The following is a 22,883-nucleotide window of genomic DNA, read 5'->3' as shown; positions in this document are numbered from 1 at the left end:
ACAAATCCTTCTGGTTCATGACTACACTGCACTGACCACCAATGTGCTGCAGGAAAGCAGCCCAGGCTTCAGCCAGCCCTGGCTCTGAAACTCAGCCCACCAACTCCAGCAGTCCAACGGGCATGTCAGCCATGGCCTTGCCAAATGCCTGTGGTTTCACCCATAAATCAGGGCAAAGAGGCAAAGACTGAACAAGGGAAGGTGACAAGCACGGTGTGCGGCACATAGGAGGTCTTAAACAGTGTCGGTGGCCATCCCCAAAGACCCAGCCAGTCCCTGTGTCACGTGGGGCCCCAACTTTCATGTCAGGAATTGGTTGTATCTGAGCCCTGCTTTAAAATACAGCCACCAAGAGTCCCAGGGGAAATCATGGCAGAGTTCTGAGGAGACACTAAACAGAACATCGAGAATTTTTACAGAAAAATCAGGATCTCCCTTATGCACAGTGCTGAAAGTCCGTCCCAAAGTTCAGAGCCTGGACGTGCAGGGATGTGGCTCTCAGGAATGAAGCCCTTAAAAACCAGCCCAGCTGCAAGGAGCAGGAAGTCCCCAGGCTGCAGTCCTGTGCCCTGCGGTCAGCCAACAGCAGAGACACATCCACGGCTGCCAGGAGGTCCAAGGAGCCTGGGGCCCCCACTGTCCCTGGCCTGGGGCTGAGTCCACGGGCCCAGGATAGCTCTGAGGGCCACAGCTCCTCACTCGGGAGCTGCACTGGAGCAGCCGCAGCAGCTGGGGCGCCTCAAGGACTGCATGACAGCACGCAGAGGCCCCCTCCGGCCCTCCGCAGACAGGCTGTCCTCGCTGGTGGGTGCCCGCTGCAGCTGCTCAAACTGCATCTCCAGATGCTTCTGGATGGCCACGCCAAGTACCTCAGGGTCCACTGCAGCTCCATACACCTCCCAGGTCATGCCCTCAGCATCCCATCGCACATCCCGCACAGGGGATGGTGCCTCCTCCAGGCCAGACCCCAGAGTTACCTCCGGGAATGTGTGCAGGGCCACGGGGGCTTCCAGGGGTGGGCTGGTGGCCACAGCCTTGCAAACCGCCATGGGGGCTGCCTGTACACCAGCATCCTGGGCTGACAGAGAGGATGCCAACACAGGGGCCAAGTCACTGGCTGAGGTCATGGTCCATACATCCTTGGTCCTGGTACCAGGCTCCGTGACCAACCCGGTGGGACCCCAAGGGTGGGCACAGCAGTGGGAATGCCCAGGGAGCCCCCCAGGCAACCTGCACTGGAACCTCACCCCATGCTGAGCCTGCAGCCCAGACTCACTTACCGATGCCACTAGTTTGGGAAAGGCCAGGATCCCCGGGGCTGGCAGGGCATGACAGCAGCCACTGGTCCCCACCTCTCTCATATTGCAGAGGAGAGTTGCTGGGGACAGGGCATGGCAGGAGGTCGTGGCTGGCTGCCCGGTGGCTTTGGGCCCAGCCTGGGGGCTGCTGCTGTGGGTGGCTGTCCCTCCCAGGTCTAGTGGAGCCACCCACACCTGACTGTCTCCCAGTGTCCAGGCTGAGTTCGAAGTCCCTTCCTCTGGAGCCAGGTCCCTCTCTAGGCCTGCAGGGGCCCGGCCTCCCTGGCCAGAAGTACTACTGGGCTGCAGCTGAGCCCTGTGGACCGGTGAGCTGCCAAGGGCCGAGCAGCTGAGGCTGGCTTTATGGGCACCACTGTGGCCCCGGGTCTGGGTGCTGCGCACCAGGTCCGAGTGGCTCCTCTGCATGGCAGCGGCACCGGGGGCCCTCAGGCGACCCAGGTCACCACCACCCACGGTAGACACATTGCCCACAGTGCTGCTCCGCCAGTGGCCCACAGCACGGGGCCGGGGCCGGGGGCTGGAGGCCTGCGTCTGCTCCGTGCTCTCAGTGTGGTGCTCCTCTTCCTCCGGGACCTGCGGACTGGCGCTGGCCTCGCCTGGCTGGGCCTGCCATACAGTGCTGCTGGCACTCTTGCGGAGCTCTGGTCTCTGCCCCTGGCCTTCCAACAGGCTAGAAGAGCTCCGGGACAGGGGCTGCGGGCAGGGACTCCGGGGTGGCCGGGCACCCTGGTCAGGGCGGCTGGTGCTCATGATGCCTGCAGGAGAGAGAGGGAGGGAAAGGAGTTGAATGGACTCCGCTCTGGGCTCACACGGTACAAGGCACACAGCAGGGCACAGCTTCAGCGCTAGCCTGGATGATGGCTCGGAGCCAGGAGCCAAACAGTGACAGGACACCAGACACTCCAAATCAAGATCATCACACATCATACACAATATGACACTGCAAATATCTAATAACCGGTACCAAGTGATTAGAACCAGCCCTAGGGTAGGGTCCTGGATTATGTGGAGGGAGGAGAATCCGGGGGAGAGGCCAAGGCTGCCAGGACACTGGGGGCGGGCGCTTTGGGACAATAACTCTTAGTCAACCAGCACAGGAGTATCGCAGTATTTTAATAACCAGTAAAGCTTGACTGGCAAATACTAGCTGGGTTCCTCCCAGAACTGTCCGTATCCATCTTGCTTTGGACTGGGGCCTCCCGGGTACAGAGTGGTCGTTCAAAAGAGGTTTGTGAGATAAATGAACAATGAATAGAGGGCACACAGAGGACACGCCCTGGGTTCTCCCCTGGCCCCCTCCCCGCCCTCTCAGGCCTAGCCTGGTTGGGCGATCATGTCTCTGGGACTCAGTCTTGGCAGCTGTGAAGGGGAAGGGGTTTTCTGACTCCCTTGTCTGGCTCCAGGGTAGGGAGAGACCCCATGCACCAGCCCTTTACACACAGGACACTTGGCAAATGCTCACTCATTCCACAGCCATCTTCAGAGCACACAATGCATGCCTGGCCCTGGAGTTAGGGGACATGGAACTAAGATCCTGTGCCTCCAAGAATGTGGTCTAATATCACCAATCGGAAACGCCCTCCATCAAATTTAAATGCCCTCTTGCCAAGTGTGCTTGCACCCACCTTGCCTCCCTCCTTCCCTGCCTTTCCTGTCTCTTCCCAGCCACACAGACCCCTCTGTACCTGCTCACTGACTCTGGCCCTTCAACATCAGCACCTCCTCCCAGAGAAGCTCTCCCAGGCTGGGCCGGCTCCATCTCTGGTTGAGCACTGTCTCGCCTGGATGCAATAACCTGGCCACCCCACCAATCCGAAGCTGTCAAAGCAGGCCTGCGCCCTGTCCCCCTCTATCTGTCCAGCACCTAGCGCTGCCCTGACACACAGCTGGCCCTCAGAGAATGTCTGCCACGTGCCTGGCCGAGAGAACAAGGGAATACAAGAGTAAACCCACAGAGGAAAGTGCTGAGCACCAAAAACGGGGTCTGAGAAAGGGCATTTCCAGGAGAGCTCACTTTGTGTGACGGATCACGAAAGGCCTCCTGCAGGTCGAGCCTGGAGAGAGAGGAAGGAGAGGTGCCGGGAGAGGAGGAACAGGATGAGCAGAAGGCAGGAGGCACATGAGGGGAGCAGGGGGCTGAAGGCCGGGCAGGGCCCGAGGGGGAGGAAGTGGGGTCAGGGCATGTGGGCCAGCCTGGCCCTGGCTGAAGCTGTGAATGAGGAATATCTCCCAGAGACTCCCTGCCAGGCAGGACCAGCTGCAGAAACAGGGTGGGGGAAGAAGCAACAGCCGCAGTTTGGGCAATCCGGGGTCCTGCCCTTCCACCCCCGGGGCTGATAAGAACCGCCAGGAAACAAGCCACCTTGACCAGGGGAGCAAGGCCACCTGAAAGGGAATTCTGAAAGGGCTCTCGGAAACTCCGTTTCTGTATAATGACAAACTTCTTCTGCCCCAGCACTCAGGAGACAGCTGCTAGCTATTCAAGCCAACAGTGAGGATGCTTCTGGAGCTGCAGTCCCCTGAGAGCTCAAGGCCTGCTGTGGAGTCCAGTTCAGCACAGCTTCTGGGCCGATGGAAAGATCTGCACTGTCCGATTAGATCAGCACTGGCCACATGTGGCTACTGAGCACCTGACAGATGGCTAGTGTGACTGAGAAACTGGCTTTCTAATTTTACTTAAATTGAAGCAATTTAAATGGAAATGGCCACATGTGCCTAATGACTACCATACTGGACCGTGCAGCTCTAGACACAGCTCCTGCCTGGACAGGAGTGTCCCATCCCTGCTGCTCCTTGGGGCTGAAGCCAGACTGGTCCCTGGAACAGCCAAGAAAAGGATGAGTAGCCAAGAGAGGACTAGAACCCAGTCCCTATTCTCAAGGAGCTCTAAGATGGATGTATAAAGGGCAACAAAGCCATTAACCATCACAGTGATGATAATAACAGCTCCCAGTACCTACTCACCTTGTGCCAGGCATGTGCCACATCCTTTGACACACTGTCTCATTTAAGTGTCAGAGCAGGCTCATGAGATACATCAACCCCATTCTACAGATGAAGAGGCCAAAGCTTAGAGAGGTTTACTGACTTGCCCATAGGCACAGTGAGTGCTAAGTCAGGAAGCAAACCCAGGAGTGCCTGAGGTTCTCTGTGCCCACTCTGAGCACTGTGCAGACCTGCACTGTGGCCATCTTTTTACTTGTCTGTTGCCCTGACTCAGCTGAAGCCCCAGCACCCAACACAGCATCTGGCACTTGCAGTGGCTTCCATGACATGCCAGTGGGACTGGCTGAGTCCCGACTCAGTCCATGACTGAACGAGTGGGAACAAAGCCTGGACCCCCACCCACCTGGAGTCAGGAGAGCAGGGGATATACCTGCTAGCTGGGAAAGCTGTGGTCACCAGCAGCTCCAGGCAGGCGACAAGCACCCAGCTACAGGCAAGAAAGCCCTATCTGGACAGCCTACACAGCCGCTGGCTGAACCCCACCTACCCCAAACCCTCCTAGGGAGCGGGGCCATAAAGAGCCAGGCCAGGCCCTGCCCCCTGCCCTGAGGAAACAGGTGGGATGAGGCTGGGGGTGCCCTCAGACCCCCCCCAGGGGCTAGTGAGAAGCCACCAGTGACAAGGGTCCCAATGTCCCTGCCTCACCAGATGGCTGTCCAGTGACCAGGACTAGCCATAACCCAGAGAGAGCAGTGATCACAGAGACCCCAGTCGGGTGGGTATCTGTGGCTTCCCTTCCTCACCTCACCTCCACAAGTGGCAGGTGACAAATCTGAGGCCCAGAGCAGCTCAGAAATTTCAGAGAGCCCACAGCTGAACCCCAACAGGATATTTCTCCTACCATCTGGCCTTCCCAGCTCTGAAGAAGGGAAGTACTCTGAGGAATGCCACTCAAGTCATCCCAGGGAAAGGAGGTTTCCCACACCCCCTATCACTAAGAACAGGGGCCTCCAGGGAGTGAGGGGAGCTGACCAAATGACCTTGGGAGCTGTGGGTAAGCAGGAGGGACAGGGGTCTGCTTCTAACGCTGACTCTTCCCCTTCCTGTGAAAGCACCCGCAGGTGCACACCTCCCTCCCTGAGCCTCAGTTCCCCAGTCTACAGAACGGAAGTAAGTCTCCACTGCAAGGTTGCTGTGAATCCCAATATGATGGAACAGCAATTGCTAATAATAACCTTCTCTTTCCTCCTCCCATCAGGAGTGGCCTGTGCTCAAGGTATCACAGAGACTAGTACTGGTGGACAGAAAGGCCTTTTTAGGAAGCCACTGAGACACCCAACAGGTTAGCCCAGTCTTGCTTCCCAACCCTTCCTGTCTTCGTCTCATCCTAGAACCCAGTCACCACCCGTGTCCCCAGGTCTCCATCACCATACGAAGCTTCCCAAGCCTTACTTTGGGAGGATACACATGCACATGCTTACACATGCATGCACGCAGACACACACATATGGAAACACACAAGTGTGGAGTCGGCCTTCCAACTGGCTTGAGTGGCATGCCCACCTGCCTTACAAATCATCTAAAACGCTCTGGGTTCACCCCAAAGAGACCCTAGGAAGATGTTTTAGCACCAGATAAATGACAGGTACGTGGAGGTAGCCAAGACCCCTGGTGTTCTTTGACACCTATTGTTCTCTCTCCTGCCCCATTTGATGCCAAAGTTGCAATGTGGCCGTGCCTTGTGGCCAATACAGGACTCTCCTGGTGCCTCAGTTCTGCTGGTCAGTAAATGGAAGAACAGCCAGTTTCACATGCAGCAATCAACCAATGTTATTTTGAGTAAAACCTCCCAGTTCTGCAGAAACTTTCAAACTGGCCCAACCAAAGAAACTGTTAGGTTGACTTGGTCAGAGATTCTACCTCCCACCATATCACCCAGGCCTTTTAGGGTGTGCCCAGGGGGACCACCAAAGCCACTGCAAGCAGGCCTGGTCTCAGACCACACTGTGGCATCCATATACATCTCTTGTTAAGCGACAGGCATTTGGATGATGACTTCTGCTTCCAGCAAAACCAAAACCGGAAAAGCAAATCCAGGTGGTCAGGAGGGGAAACGGCTCCAATGTTAAAATATGGACTTTAACCCTCAGGGACCAGGTAGGGCACCACACAAAATCCTCATTGGATAGTGGGGGCATGGCAACCTCCAGCAGGTGGTCTGGTCCATCCCAGCGGCAAAAGGGGGCCTGACGGGACCACTCAAGGCCAAAGTTGGGCAATGCAGCAAGAAGCATTCCTGAGCTACCAAGTAGGACTGTTTGAAGGGGACAAAATCTGCTCACCACAGAGAAGACGAAGGGGCCTTAAGTACAAAATGCCCAGGTCACAAGTTGTGCCAGTAAAGGGTTCTGGGATAACTGTGAGGCAAAGGCCCAAAGGACCCCGCTCTGCTCACTAGAGAGAGGCCAAGGCCCCCACCAGCCCCAGAGCTTTCTCCCCTGAGGAGGATTTGCCCACACTTCCCAAGTGGTGTCTGGGGTGGAGAAGGTAAGCCTCCAGGCCCAGGTGCCCCAAAACAAAGGCAGCCCGGGGAAGCTAGTGTCTCCCTACCTGCATGCTCCCAGGCACCCGTGCACCCATGCACCAGCATGGGCCGGAGCCCCACCCGTGGCCACATCAGAGGCCGACGCACAGGCCCGTTTACTGTGGGAGCCGGCAGGAAACAGCCTCTCCACGGCTGCACGCCAACCGTGCAGGCCGCCTCTGGCTGTGGGGCCAAAGGCCTGAACACACCACACCATACACTCTCTCCCAGGACAGGGTTCCCTTCCCCGCCCCTCCACACCAAGCCCACCCGACTCGGGGAGAAGGTCCTCAACACAATCCCCCAAACTAGGCTACAGATCTTCCCAGGAGCTAAGGCAATGACTGAGGGAAGATGAGGCTGTGGGGCAATGGGGTAGGGATGGAGGGCAGAAGGAAGGAGAGGGAAGGGAGGTCTGGGGCTGGGGGCAACAGGGAAGGGTGGAGAGAGGGGTGGGGGTGGAAAAGGGAGGAGGAATGGGAGGGGACGGCGACAGCAGCGGGGGTGGAGGCAGAAGACGACGGGGTCCTAGGCAGAGGGCTGGAAATGGGAGGATGGGCAGTCGAGACGTGGAAGAGGGGATGGGATAGGCAATGAGAGGAGAGATGAGAGGAGGGATGCGGCCATGGGGGGCGCTGAGCACTAGGCGGGGCCTGGGATGCGGAGGGTCTGAGCGCACGACGAGGTGAGGAGTGGGGTTCTGGGGCGCAGGAAAGGAAGGCGCCGCCCATCCCACCACCCTCCCCTACCCCCCACCGCGGGCACGCACACAGCCGGCCTCTCACCCACTCGCCCGCCCGGAGCCGCACAGGCCGGCGGAAGCGCTGCTCCTGCGGCCGCCACAGGTGCCCGGCGCAGCGGCCCAAGATGGAGCCGGAGCCGGACCCGGCCCGGGCCGAAGACGCCACCCGCCGCCGCCCGCCTGGCCCGCGGAACCAGCGTCGGGGTGGCGCCCGGGGGCGGCTAGGGGACCCGGGAGGAGGGGCGGAGGTGGGGGCGGTGGCCCTGCTCACCTGGGCCCGCCCCCGCGCTTCAACGCCCGCGTAGGCATCCCGGCCCCGCCCCCTGCCCGCGGCCACGGCCCCGGACACGATCCACCCCACCCCCACGGCCCCGCCGCTCCCCGCACTGCCCCTAGCCCACTGCGCCGGAGCCCCACCCCTCTGTTCACGAGCCCCCGGTCCTCCCTCCCGTGCTCAGGACATGTCCCCACTGTCCCGTCTCTGCGGCCCCGCCCCCACCACGATCCCTTGTTTTACCGGGCTGCCCAACAAACCCCCAAGATACCCATCTTCCCGACCTGCCCCCACCCCCCGAGTCTTACAGGCTTGGCTCCCCACAGCCCTCCAGCCCCCGACCCAGCCCCCAAGTACACTTCCTCATTGCCTCGCCCCCTCGATCTCTGTTTACCTTCACCACACCCCTCACCGAAGTCCACGGGTCCTCCGTCGACCCCCTTCCTCACGGCCCCGCCCCGTGTCCTTCGTCATCCTGGCCCCGCCCTTCACAAGTTTCCGGCCTCCGACCCCACCTTCGAGGCCCCATTGCTCCAGGGCCACCCACCCTCGGATACCAAGCCGGGTCCCCCATCGTCCCGCCGCTATGCACCCCGTTCTCCAAGACAACTCCACAGTCCCATCCTCCCAGATCCACATTCGCAGACTCCAAGACTGACCCCGGTCTTTTGAGCTCCGCCTGCACGGCCCCTCCACGCAGCCAGCCTTGTCCCCAGAGCCCTCTGCCCAGCTCCCAGAAGCCCAGCCTGGTAGACTCCATTTCCAGAATTGCGTCCCTGGCCCGTCCCCAAAGCCTGTATTTTCCCACCCTTTTCTCCCCGCCCGTGTCCCCATCCCCACCTTTGCCCCCCAACCCAACCTCACTCCAGGCATTCAGTCGCCAGCCCGGCCGCCATGGACCCCAACAGCTGGCATGTGCAATGACCGTAAGTGAGAAGGTGAGTCAACCCCACCCAAGCCCACACCCCATCTTGCCGCTTCCTCTAGCTGGCAGTATGCCCTCCCACCGTCCCTCCCTCCCTCCCTCCCTCCCAGCCTCTCTGCCCCGCTCCAGAAAGCATCCAGGCCCTGGAAACACCTGGTTTTGCCTCCGTTCCCTCTATGTCCCCCAGTATCTGGCCGAGCTTGGGGTTCACAGACTCACAACAGGTAGCCCCCCACACAGGCCTGCCCATGACACCTTCCGCTCTTGAGCGGTTCCTGCCACCCACCCCCAGAGCCACACAGTAAGAAGAGTGTGACCTGTCTCAGGGCCCCAGTCTCTGAGAATTGGGTCCCAATGTTGTATCCAACTCCAGGAACCCCTGATTTGCTTGCCCAACCTCTTGCTGAGGGGGTCTGCATCCCTTTGGTCCATTGCCCCCAGAAGCCAATGCCTCTCTGCTCCCCCTCCAGTTTGGGAAGACCCCAGACCCCAGCCTCACCTTTCCAGCCTCTCCCAGCCCTGCTCTGAGGCCAGAGCATCAGGAGAGGGTCAGCAGAAAGCCCCTCAGCCCCTGGATTGAGGTGGAGAGTAGAAAGCCAAGGCAGGAAGGTGCACCATTCACTACCCTTCCCCCAGCCCATAGCCTGGCACCTAGTCCAGAACAGGGGTGTGCAGCTCTATGCAACAGGTGTGGCTGGTACCTCACACCCAGCTGCCCCCACCCCACGCCACCCTGGGTATATTCCCTGCATGCGGGACCCCTCCCAGCCTCAGTATCCCTGTCTGTAGTTCTGAACTGCCCCTCATCAGATTATCTCATGGACCAAAGAAGACAACGATACCACCCTGTCACACACAGCCTTTGGCCCCACAGGTCATACCCTCACACTTTTCCACCGGGCTTTTAACGCAAGCATCCTTGCCTCCCCAGGCTCCTCCTCTCTGACCTGGAATCCTGCTGCTTAGGGCCTGGCTGGAAGCCTTGGCCCTACCTCCTCTGCTCCTCTCACCACGGTCAGTTACAGCTTCCAGTCAGGGCTCACTCACTGGTGGAGTCGGTGACATTCTGCTCAGGAAGACTCAGACTGCCCTAAGCGCCCCTTTCCAGTGGGGTCTTAGAGCATTGACCCAGAGTCTCGCACAGAGCTATGGAGGGGGCAGTAAGCACTGAGGGGTAACAGGAATGTCCAAGTGGAGGCCCCAGGCCCTGTCCTCCCACCACACACAGATGGGCAGAGGGATCTTACCCAAAGGAGGCAAATGGGAGATTTGTTTGGTGAGGTCACCAACCCGCTCCTGCTCCCGCCTAGCAATTAGGGCACCTCCTTTCATATCTCAGGAATCTTATTCATATTCCCCATTTAGGGAAATAAGCTGAGCCCCAAGAAAGGATGAGCTGCCTGGGGTTACACTGAGAATTGGTGCCAGTCCCCGGGACTTCCTGCTCCCTGGTTATATGAGAGCCATCTGAGAACCTCAAGACGGATGTTTCAGGGAGGTGGCTCGGAGTTGGGTGTCCATCTGCAGATGCAACCTGGCTGGACCTGCCACCGGGGTCTCTGAGAATCACCCTGGCCTTGGCATCTTGGCCAGCTGGTCCTCTTCTCCCAATTGTGGCTTGGCCAAGAAGCTTCTCTGGCTGCGGTGGCTGCCCAGGGAGAGTCAGCCATGAATTGCAATGCTAACCGCCCCCACATATTCACTTGCTCTGCGATCCCACACCCAGGCAAAACTGTTCACCTTTCTGGGCATCGGTTTCCTCATCTGCACAGTGACAGTAATTGTACCTCCTCCCAGGGTTGTGGGAGAGACAGGGTTTGTGAAAGTATTCTGCAGAATGCTCTTGCTGTCGTCAATATTTATCAAGCTCCTCCTGTGTCAGGTTCAGGAGATAAAAAGCCAGGACTGCATGGTGTGGGACAGGAGTGGGGTTTGTTGACTGCTTTAGTAGAGGGGGGAGGCTCTGGTTTAGGACTCCATGGGCCAAGTGCCATTTCCTGAGACTTGGAATCTGGCAGAAAAGAAGCAAGTATGGCGTACTCAGGAGTTCTGCGGGGGTATGGGCGACACCAGGTGGAGAGGCGAGCTGCACATGAGGAACTGGAGTCTCCCAGAAGGTCTGGGCATCATGGGCACAGGGGTCCCTGAAATCACAGGAGTGGGTAAGGTCTTCAGGAAGAGTGTAGCAAGAGCACCTAGGACCCAGCTATGAGTAACCAGGTAGCAAAGAACTGAGAAGCAGCAGCCAGAAAGGAAAGAGGGAAACTGGGACACTGCTGTGACATGGGGCACTTAGAGCAAGCAGCTTCAGCAAGGTGCTGGAGGCAGAACCCAAGGAGTGCACTGAGGGAGGAGTCAGAGGGGAAAACTCTTTTTAGCAGAGCCATAAAAGGGAGAAGAAAAGAAAGGTATTACCTGGGAAGGGATATGGGGTCATGAGAGAGATTTGGGGGACTTGGTTATGGGTTTTTTTTTCTGGTTTGCTTTTTAATACGCTGCATCATGGAATAGGATTCCTTGATTCCAAGCAACACGGAACAACTCAGGCTAAGTTGGACACAAAGGGAAGGTGTTGGGAGACTGCAGGGAGCTCAGAATGGAATCTAATGTGGAGAGCTAGCCTTGGTCCTTTAGGATGGGAGCCATGTGACTCCAGACCTCAACAACAGGAGCCACGCCACAGTCTTGCCCTGTCATCGCCACAGAAAGAAGGATTCTGGTTGTTTGTCCTTTGCCTCTCAGCTCAAGATTCAAAGTCTCAGGGAAGCAGGAGCTCTTTTGGGCGAGCCATGGCCATATGCCTTCTGTCCTTGGACGATAGAGGAATACCTGTCTGAGTGTATCTCTAGGAGTACCTACAGCCTACCAGGATATTTTCCCCCAGACAGCGCAATGGAGTCCGGTCACCAGACAGACCCACTGCACGTTGTAACAAACTGAGCACGCTTGACAGTGGAGGGGGGGGCAGGGTGGTGATGGTAAAGGAGCCATAAAGAGGGAGCAGATGAAGAGGTGGAAAGAGTGGGAGCCGCTGCTGGTATAAGGTCTCTATGTAACCGGAAAGCAAGCAGAAATGACAGGGGTAGTACCTAGGTAGGTTACTAGGCTTGGAAATCTAAGTTTGATGGTTTCCATCTTCTCTGTGAAAGAACAGGCAAGCTCTTGTTCTGAGACAGAAAGGGGAAGATGGAAAGATCGGAAGGGGTGAGAAGAGCAGAGGAGGTATGAAATAGTGATTGCAGAGGGGGGACGGGCCTGTGTGGGCCAAAGAAATGCAGTAGAAGATTGCCAGGCAGTATTGGGGCCCAAGCAAGATTTGTGACCAGCACTAATATCCCCCAGAAAGAATCATCAAAGAAAAACAAATTCTAATCAGGACTCACAGTTGTAAGGGTGAAAAAGGGAGTCGAAGACCACAGCATTTTGGAAGCTGGTGGCCAGAAGGATACAGCTGAGCCGGCTGGCCCTTCTGCCGTCAGTGGTGGAGACGTTGGCTTACCAAGAGTCAGCTGAGTTCATATCCAAGTTACTTACTCCAACTGTACATGCTGTCATTATGCAATTACATAAATAATTAAATCTAATTCAATTAAATAGCACATGAATGGATGGACTATGCATAGAAGAAGAAAGTTCTGTTCCTATGAAAACTAGGTTAAACGCTTTGGAAAGTGAGTCACAAAAACTGCTGTCAGTCGAGTGTGGGAAGGGCAACTTGAAACAGAACAGGAGGAAAACCATAACAATCTAGAAAATTCTTGAATCGGATTGCTTCCCAGGTGTCTTGAAGTTGACTGACTTGCCTATGAACCAATCATTTATTAGACCTGAACGCTGGATAAGAGGGCTAATACTGTATAGTTTAGGCAAATAAGAGAATTTTTTGAATACAGCTTCAGGCAATTGCTGAAGTCAAAGACTCAAATGATGTGGGCAGGGCCCTCCATCACCTGCTCCTTCCCCCTGATTCCCTCTGGATTAGATTCATTCCTTTTTAAAAATTTTTTTAAGTTTATTTATTTATTTAGAGAGAGAGAAAGACAGCACGAGCAAGGTAGGAGCAGAGAGAGAGAATCCCAAGCAGGCTCTGTACTGTCAGCACAGAGCCCAACGCAAGGTTCGAAACCACGAACTGCGAGATTTTGACCCGAGCTGAAATCCATCGGACACTCACCCAACTGAGCCACCCAGGCACCCCACTCTGGGTTAGATTCATTCCTACATAGACTCTCTCCTCTTGTGAAACAAGAAAGCCAGCAGCCCCAAATCTACGTCCTCACATCTCTGGATCCACAAACCGAATCTTACTGACACTGCCTGACAATCCCAGGCCAGAGGGAAAGAGCTCTTTGATTGGCCAGCCTGTGTCATGCACTCTTCCCAGGACAGCGGGAGTACTGTCCTACAACTGGCAGCCCCTCAAGGGTCACAGAGAGTGGTGGGCCGGCAAGATGCTGTTGCCAGACTACAGGGAAAGTGACACTGAGCTGTCCCAAAGCGCAGATGACCACGGGCAGCAGGGTCTCTGGGAGTCTCAGAAAAGGGGCCACTGAGAGCCCAAATGTGTCAGTGTGTCTTCAATGCCTAACAAAGGGAGAGCGTTGACTAAATTCAACAGTGTCTGTTTTTCAGACAAGAAAATCCCTAGAGTATGAGAGACTCCTGTACCCATAAGATCCGTGAGTGAAAAGACTGTGTCTTTTTGTCTGACAAAAGAAACTGACTTCCCAGGACCTGTCATATAATAGATGCTGAAAGAAAGGGAGGGAGGGAAGAAGGAGGGGGGGGAAGGAAGGGAGGGAGGGAGGAACTAGTTTACCAAGATATACCTATTACCTATTAATTACCACCTCAGTTTCATCCACAAACATTTTACTGAGTCCCTAGTAAGTGCCAGTCCTACATGATGAGCTGGGAAGGCAGGCTGTATCAGAGGTGCCTTGACCTCAGAGACTGTGTGATGGGGCATTCAGGGACAGCCCTGATAGACACACAGACAATTAGATCAGAGTGGTAAAAGGAGACAGATGGGGCTGGGGCACACAGAGAAGAGGCTCTGTGGTAGACATCTGTTACTTTTTAGCTCCCCCACAGTCCGCAACCCCACTTCATTTAAGGGATCACCCACTACAGAGACTGCCAGTTGTCCCCCAGTACTTATTCTCCCCTTCTGTAGGCATAGAACTGCTCTAGCCGGGAACATGCCCGCCCAGAGCGGAGAGCACATTCGTCAGACACCGTGCAGCAAGGCATGCTGTGTGACTGACTGGGCTCTGTCCAGTGAGATGTTAGCAGAAGTGATGCATGAAGTTTCAGGGATGTGCCCCTCAGCAAGAATGTGCTTCGTTCTTTCTCCCCTGGTTGGCACGAAGTCAATATTGCTAGGCAATATTGGGTCCCATGCAAGATTTGTGACCAGCAGTAATATCCCCCAGAAAGAACCATCAAGGAAAACCAAGTTGTAATTCTGACTTACAGTTGCAAGAGAGAAAAAAAGAGAGTCAAAGGCCACAGTATTCTGGATGCTGGTGGCAGGAGGATACAGTCTAGGTGGCCAGGACTTCTATTCTCAGGAGTCAAGTCAACTGGGGTTAGGCCAGTTTGGACCATTCAGATGAGGGCAAGGCCCCAGAGACATCACTACAACAGGATAGAAGGGCCTAAATCTCAACACTATACAGTTGTCTATCAGCCCTGGACCATTTATGACCGAGCTTTGCATGAAAGAGAAATTAGCCTGTAGTCTATTTTAAGCTGCCGTTTGGAGTGAGGCTCTCTTACCGAAGGAAAGCCCGTATACTAATTGAGACAGAATTTTGTGCCTGGAAGAGAGGTACACGAGGTAACAAAACTTCAGATGTGTTCTCAACACATAGATGTTGTAGGCTGGAAAGCTGGAAAACCTTGCTGTAACATGCTGAAGCAGCTGATTAACTGATTCCCCGCGTACCCTGGAAAGTCGTCTGTAGCCGTAAGAACACGGTGGAATATTTTACAGTACTTGTGTCTGCTGCCTGCATCTTGCCACTCTCAGCAAAGCCCTACGTGAGCCAGAAGTTGACCAGAGCTAGCCAGCATGCTGGCAGAGATGGGAGGGAATGCAGGGGGGCTAGGAGGAGCTCTCTTTCTATGACCACAACCTAAGTCTCAAAGTTTTCTGCAGTTGGAAACTTCAACTGCTTCTATACCCCAAACTGAAGCAGGTATAGAAGATGTTTTTGAAGAAGTAGCATTAGCAGGAGACAAGACTATGGACACTAGTCTTTGTCAAGCCCTTTGAGTTAAGAGTTCTCAGCCTGACAATGACAGCCAGCTCCACGGCAAAGACCAGACCAAGGATGTTGCCTTCCAATCTAAGCTGAACGTCTTTGCTGATGCAAGTTCAGAGGGAGGTGGTCAGGTGTCTGCTAAATGAAAGACCAGAGGGGCGCCTGAGTGGCTTGGTCGGTTAAGCGTCCGACTTCGGCTCAGGTCATGATCTCACGGTCCGTGGGTTCGAGCCCCACGTCCGGCTCTGTGCCGACAGCTCATAGCCTGGAGCCTGTTTCAGATTCTGTGTCTCCCTCTCTCTGTGACCCTCCCCCATTCATGCTCTGTCTCTCTCTGTCTCAAAAATAAATAAACGTTAAAAAAAAATTTTTTTACATAAAAAATATAAAAAAATAAATGAAAGACCAGAGCTATTAGGCTTAAATCTTAAATGTGTGCCCATGAGAACAGCTGGGAGCAAACAGGCAGAAAGCCAACTAAGATTTTGAGGGACGTGTATTACCAAAGAAAGCATGAGCCTGGCCAGTACAAAGCCTTCATTGTTGACTCCATAAAACAACCAACCTCCACAGGGTAATGTATGGAACTGTTGAATTACTATATTGTACACCGAAATATAACACTATATGTTAACTAAGTGGAATTAAAATAAAAACTATTAAAAAAAAACCCAGCCACCAACCTCTTGCCACCAAACCCATACCAGGAGGAAGTGGGCTGCATAACTGAATAGCCCCAAGAGGTGTACATCTTCAATGCCAGCTTTGGATTTGGCCACAGACGGTAGTAGACAAAGAGGGGACCACCAGGGCCCAGAGGGACAGTCATAGAGAAAGGGCTGTCATTCAAGGAATTTGCTCTACTCCCTGCCCAATTTCTGCCCAGCAGCCAACGAGTGGCTTCAGTGGGTTCCCATTTTTCCTTCATCTGGACGGGGGTTCCTACTGTGTTACCCTATTCTTACCTGTTGTATATTGGGTATGATGGGACAGTTTATATATGAGTTTACAGGACACTGCACTATGATGAACCATACCCATACCTGGCACTGTGTAGTCCATGCCCAGATGCTAGTCTAAGAATTGTGTGCCTGCCCTGGATGCACTCAGGAGAGGGCATTCCAAACTTTGAAGAATGGGGGACACTGATATTTGGATGGCTAAAGGAATAGATTGCTATATAGACTGCTAATTGCCCCTAGTAGTCATGATCCCCTCATTTGTTTAAAGAATCCCTGCCTTTTACCTGGCAACAGGAAATCCAGGGGGAAAAGCTATATTTGGCCAAGTAACTGACCAGTAGACCTGAAGTGGGGAGAGGTGATGTCTTTAACCAGAAGGGGGAGGGGGTGCCCTCCTCTTTTCTCTTTTCTGTTTCCACTGGCTGGGTGGTAGAGATCGTGCAATATCTCAAACCACACAAATACACCATACTTGCGAGTACTGAATAAACAAGATAGGAAAAAATCTGGGCTCCCAGGCTGCTTACCTGCAGACAGGTGAGAGAGAAAGAAACTTCTGTCTTGCTTAAGCCAACCTTATGTGAAGTGTCTCTTCCAGCAGTTCAACCTCTATTCTAAAAATTACTCACCCTCTCCTTTACGCCCATGTGCTTTGGGTGCGTCTCAGAAGAGGAGCATATGACTAGGCCCAAGCCAATCACTGTATCACATTACTCTGGCTCCAGAGATCATTCAGGATAAGCATGTGTCCCACTTAGAGCCAATGATGTGCCATAAAGAATTTCTCTGGGAGTCCAAACAAACTCACTCTTTTCCCTAAGGAGATGTGGGGACTGAAGCCACCACCTGACAAGGTAAAGATGTGAAGAAAAGCAATGTCCCAGGTGTATCATCTGAGCTTTGAATGCAGTTTAGGCTAAGACTAGTCTCATTCCCTGCCTTCTCACCTAAGGAAGCCAATAATTATCCTTTTTATTTAAACTAGTTTGGGTTAAATTTCCATCCTTTTCTACCAAAAGTAGCCTCAGTGATAGTCTTCAGCCAAGCCTTGGAGTATTATGGAGGCAACATGGAAGGCAGCTGCCTGAGTTCAGTCTTATAAGGGAAGTCAGAGACCACTTGAAGTTTGCTTGGGAAAACACAGATCCGTTATAAGAATACATCTGAACTTTAATTGGGAAGTCTTTAGGAACTAGCAAGACAGATCCAGAAATATCCATTGTTGCATCGCTTTCTTCCTGGAGCCTGGGAGCACCATCTTCCTCCTGACTTTCCTCTGCTCCGTGCTCTCTGCCAACTAGTGCCCTCTACTGATGCAGAATTTCTGTTGCTTGAATACCTTGAATCACCAAGGCCCCAGCTCCTCCTGGTGGCATCTCTTAATGCATCCTTCTCACTCATCCTGCTAGCTGCCTCACTCCTGCCATTTCCCCCAACTCCCAGTTCAAACAAGAGAAAGCTGATAGACATAGGTCATCTTTCATGCCAAAGGAACACACAAGTCCTGGCCAGCTGATGGATTCAGCACCTAGGTCAGGGGCCTCCTCCCACCCAAAGGTCACATGGCCTAAAATACGTCCACCTATTGGTTGTCCTCCCTGCTAGGGCTATGGGCATGGCAGGTACCACTACTGATGTGTCTTGCATGTCTACACAGAAATATTGTATTAGCCAGTACTCTTTTGACTTTGAGAAGCAGGAACCCAACTCAAATTGGCTGAACCACCCAAAGAACATTGCTTGGGCTCTTGTAAGTCAAGAGTCCAAGGCAGTGAGTTTGGCTGGATCTAGGTGTAAGGGATGTCATCAGAACCTGGCACCTCACCATCTCTTTTAGCCAGACTTCCCATACATATTTGGCTCTCAGCAGCTCCTGGATTATATCCTCACACCTATAAGTCTATGGAAAAGAATTTAAAGAGTTGAGAACGATGCCAAGTTATTGTATTGCTATTATTGTTGTTATCCCTCCCTACAGTTCCCCCAAAATTCTAGGTTTGAGTTACAGTAAACTAATGTGAGTCACCACCCAGCTCTTAACCCATCACTGTAGCCTAAGAAATGTGAGGCTCTCTGACTGACCAGTTCCGGATCAAGTTGAACTCTGGAGTTAAGAAGTCAGCCCACCCTATCACATAGTCTGAGATTAGGTTGAATCGAGCACGAACTCTTAAAGCTTCCATTAGAGAGTGATACATGTCACTTCTGCTCATATTTCATTGGCCAAAGTTAATCACACATCCATGTCTAAGCCCAAGGGGGACTTCGTACCACCTGCATGAAAAGAAGAAAGTCAGATACACATTGCACTAATGATAACCACTACCCAGTTTCTCTCTCTTCCTCCTTCCTAAAAGAGTCACAGTTTTGTCCAGGGTGACAGTGTGCCCAGCTAACTGTACCTTTCCAGACTCCCTTGTAACTAGAGATAGCCATGTGACCTTGTTCTGACCAATGAGATGTAAAAGGGAACCACTGGGAAAGAAAGATGCCATGATGCCTCTGAGATGCGGCGGCCATGCTGTGAACATAAGGACGGAAGCCACATGATAAGGAAGGTGAAGGAAGGGGATGGGGGAGCCTGGAATCTTGATGAAATCTCTGAGCAGCTGCCTTGTCCCGGGCTGCTAGTCTGTGGGCTGCTTGTTACATAAGAACAATAAACCCATATCTCTTTGATCCACTGATAGCAGGGTTGTATGGGATCTGCATTCCTTACTCTTTATCCTTTCTGTGTTTGAAATTTCTCAACATTTCAGTTTTGTTCAGTTAAAGACTGTGTGTTCAGTCTTTAACATTCAGATGGTTCACGGTGCAGTGGAAAGAACATGGGCTTTGGATCAGTCAGTGAAGGCTTCAATTCTAGGGCCAGCCAATTTCCAGTTATGTGTCCTTGAATGGATAACTAAGGACATATAACTAGGCTCTTTGAGCCTTACTTTCCTCATCTGTAAAATGGGAATAAAAATCCTGTGACATAGGCATTTCCCTTACTTCCCTCCCACTGTAAGACTGAAAAGATCAGATGCCCACTTTCTTGACCCCCTTGAAACCAGCTTGGCTATGTGTGGGTCTAGCCAATGATGTATAAGAGTCAACGTGCCGGGAGCTTTCTTATGAAAGGAGAGAAGTGAGTGAGGAAAGCAGCACTATTCCCACCCAATGTTCCTTTCCTTCTTTTCTGCCTTTGAACTTGGTGCTAGAGGACACCAAGTTTGGTACTGTGGTAACTATCTTGCAACTTTAAGGTGTACATGTTGAGATGGCAGAGCAGAAAGACACAAGGAGCCTGGGTCTTGGATGATAACCTTCAGCTGCCCAACCAAATCTGAAGCCATCTAACTACAAATTTCTTGTTAATACTACATTTCACCAGTCCTAAGACCCACATTCTCTTTTACATTTAACACCTCTGAAATCAAGTCACATCTTACAGCTGATTTGATAGTAAGGTATTGCTTCATAGTTTCTTTTTTTTAATGTTTATTTTTGAAAGAGAGAGAGTGAGGGCAGGGGAGGGGCAGAGAGAGTGGGAGACACAGAATCCGAAGCAGGCTCCAGGCTCTGAGCTGTCAGCACAGAGCCTGACGCGGGACTCAAACCCACGAACCGTGAGATCATGATTTGAGCCGACGTCAGAAGCTTAACTAACTGAGCCACCCATGCGCCCCAAGAATTGCTTCATAGTTTGACATCATTTTTTTCTAATGCAAGGAAAGTGATACAATAGTGGTACATTTACAATCAAAAGCATCTTAGAGTTAAGTATGATAATAAATCTCCTTATTGTTTAAGTCACATTAGGTCAGGTTTTATGTAAGCTGTAGCCAAAAGAATTCTTAACTGAGGAAAAAATGTCTACTATAGAGGGTGGTTGTGAAGAATGAATGAATAAAATAATCTAAGTAAAGTACTTGATGTAGATTATTTTAAAGGGATGGTATTTTTGTCAGGGGCTCAATATCTAGTTATATAAATTATTTTTTCTACCATGTCCAACTGTAAACACACACATACACACCTCTAAGAGAGGTATATATCCAAAAAATAAGTCCAAGGTAAGCACTGAGTTACAAATCTGGGCAACAGAGAACTCAAAGCAAATGGCACTATTGTATCATTTGAGACTTTTGATTATGAATGATAGAGATCTACTCAAACCTGCTTAAGTACAAATGTGAATTTGTTGACTCACCTAGGGGAAAAGTCTGGTCATGCTCTGGCTTCAGACACAGCCTGATTCATCTGTTACTAAGACCCAATAATTCCCTGCTTCCCTGGGCACCAACTGCCCTTAGCTGATGCTGATTCTGTTCTTAGTTAGGCTTTTTTTTTTTTTTTTTTTTGGTTAATAAAATTTTATTGACACAAACCACACCTATTCATTTACATATCGACTATGGTTGTCTTGCACTAGAATAATAAGAGTGGCAACTAAGATAACTTGTGGCTCTCAAAGCTTAAAATATACATTATCTGACTCCTTACATGTAAAAGCTTGCCAACCACTGTAATAAGTCATGGTATTCTGTTCGGTTGTGCTCAGATCTATGAAAGACTTGCCTGCCATATTGGTACAGAAATTTAAGACAGCATCCCTTAGTACCACAACTAATTTTCTGGGGCTATTATAATTTGCAGTGGTAACTGCTTTTATATTTATTTGTTAGTCCTATCTGCCTTGGCTCACAGAAAGTACATAATAAATATTACATTGATCTCAAGAAAATCTTATTAGGCTTACTTCTATCTACAGAATTAAGTTCAAAATTATTTCTGTGTCATACAAAGCTTTCCATGATTTGGGCCCAGACTTGAGTATCACCTATGGCTACTTTCATTCATATGGAGTCAGGCTCTTTTCTCATGCAAGGTTCCCTGGTGCAAGGCCCATGCAAGGCCCTCTGGGAGGCCTCTGGCCCAGCATTGTCAGGAAAACTGCCCCTGGTCAGTCCCTGTGTCTGTGTCTCCCTGGACCCGTTACTACAGCAGGAGAAGGAGCTTCAGAGGAATCAAGGCAGAGGAATGAGTCAACCACACCTGAGCCATTGGCACTGACAGGAGAAAGGTGCTCTCCCAGAACACACTGGGGTACCATTCTACCAGAAGAACAAAGGATGCTGTGCTACAACAACCCCAGATGTCCTCCCCAAGCCCTCTTCTCTCTCTCCCCTAAGCCCACTACCACCACCCAGGCCTCAGCACTTTATCACTCCCTCGACAATGAAAGCTGATCCAGAGAAGACCAAAGTCAGCCAGTAAGGAGAAGTGGCAAGCCCATCCACCCCAGGGCCCCAACTTCAAGAACTGTGGAAGAGGAGATAGAGTATAGCCCTCCAGAAGTGAGCCCTGCTCAGCTCATCACTCTGGTTTCACTCTAGTAAACAAAAAGAGTGCGTTTCAGTCAACTTTTGCCGCTTACAGAATCTCTATGGCAATCATCCATGAGCGTTTGTATCTCCCGCCCATGTCTGTGGGGTTGGCTGGGGTCAGCTGGTGTAGGGTGGGCCCACTGATTCCAGGCTCCCACTTGGGTTTGGATCCGCCCCACAGATCTTTCACTGGCCTGCAGCCAGCAGCTACCTGGGGCATGCTCTCTTTACCACAGTGCCAGAAGCTCAAGAGGACAAGGCATTTCCAGCCTTGCATCATCTCTGGTAACATTCTATCGGTCCAAGCTCGTCCCATGGCTAAGCTCAAAGTCAAGTGGTAGGGAAGTATGCTTCCCCACCATGTTGCAGGGATGGGGAAGTGCAACACTAGTAACCAGGAAGAGAGGGCCTGCGACCAACAATTTACTTTTTTTTAAGTTTATTTATTTTGAGAAAGAGAGATCGGGGGAGGGGCAGAGAGAGAGAGAGGGAGAGACAGAATCCCAAGCAGGCTCCAAGCTGTCAGCGCAGAGCCCCACATAGGGCTCAATCTCATGAACCGTGAGATCAGGACCTGAGCCGAAATCAGGAGTCGGACGCTTAACTGACTGAGCTACCCAGGCACCCTGGGACCAAAAATTTAATCTGCCACACAAGGTCGCCAAGGAACAGCCTTCCCCACAGGCTCAGCACTTTTAATTGATTTCCTTGTCATAGCGAAAGCTCAACTGCAAGCACTGAAGCCAAATAAAATGGCCTTGTCCATGATCACATGATCTCTCTGGGAGAAGGGAGGAGGGGGGGAGAGGATATAGGAGAGTCCTAAACTCCACACAGAGGTCACACCTGGAACGGAGCAACGTCCAACAGAGGTTACCCCTCCCCCACTCATTCTGTCCCTCAACAGTCTGGACCCAGTCCTCAGAAGGCCCAGCCCGGATAGTCATCATACCTGACAACTTGAGTTAGAGTTAAGTCTTCCTCCCTCCCACAGCAAAGGCCAGCTTCAGACAAGCCCCTGGTCTCTGACACAGCGGCATGGTCAGCACCTTCTCTCCTCCCGCACCTTGCCTACACGGACTCCTGAGGTCAGAGCACGTGGAGAGAGGAAAGGGAAGAAATATGGAAAGTTCTTTCTCGATGGTCCCATAAGATGGCTTTATGCTTTCTGGATCTCAAAGAGGCTTACTGCCATCATGGGCACTTTGAAAAGTCTCTTACAGACCGTCCCCTGCCACTGCCACTCCCCACCCTGCCATCCCCACCTCCAGCTCCAGCTGTAGTCCCTGATCCCAGTATATGAATCCGAAGCCACCTGCTCCCTCTTCAGCCCCTAGAAAGCTCACCTCCTCCTCCCCTCTGCTGTGGTCCCATCAGCTCCGGGCAGGCATTGGGGCAGGATCTGAGACAATGGCACAGTGGCTCTTTCGATCACATGGCTCACCTCTAGTTATGGGGAACGTGCCACACATTCCCCATCCTGACAAGTA

At 52.4% G+C, this 22,883-nt stretch overlaps 1 protein-coding gene across 6 annotated transcripts; it reads right to left on the bottom strand.

Moving 5' to 3' along the window:
• Window positions 1-398: 398 nt before the first annotated feature.
• GPRIN2 (G protein regulated inducer of neurite outgrowth 2) lies at window positions 399-22,594 on the bottom strand. 6 transcript variants are annotated; one of them, XM_053207466.1, is made up of 2 exons: window positions 22,346-22,594; window positions 399-2,074 (listed from the first exon to the last, which is right to left on the bottom strand). In XM_053207466.1, the coding sequence occupies exon 2, from the start codon at window positions 2,067-2,069 to the stop codon at window positions 696-698; it is 1,374 nt and encodes a 457-aa protein (XP_053063441.1). In that variant the 5' UTR covers window positions 2,070-2,074; window positions 22,346-22,594; the 3' UTR covers window positions 399-695. The 6 variants fall into 6 exon arrangements, with proteins under 6 accessions (XP_053063441.1, XP_026918294.1, XP_053063439.1 ...); XM_027062493.2 differs by lacking the exon at window positions 22,346-22,594 and adding an exon at window positions 16,549-16,644; XM_053207464.1 differs by lacking the exon at window positions 22,346-22,594 and adding an exon at window positions 8,260-8,335.
• Window positions 22,595-22,883: the final 289 nt, after the last annotated feature.

Source organism: Acinonyx jubatus, chromosome D2 (genome assembly GCF_027475565.1).
Source record: "Acinonyx jubatus isolate Ajub_Pintada_27869175 chromosome D2, VMU_Ajub_asm_v1.0, whole genome shotgun sequence".
NCBI classification, from domain to species: domain Eukaryota; kingdom Metazoa; phylum Chordata; class Mammalia; order Carnivora; family Felidae; genus Acinonyx; species Acinonyx jubatus.
Note: the sequence above shows the minus strand (reverse complement) of the source record. Positions and strands in the feature narration are given on the sequence as shown.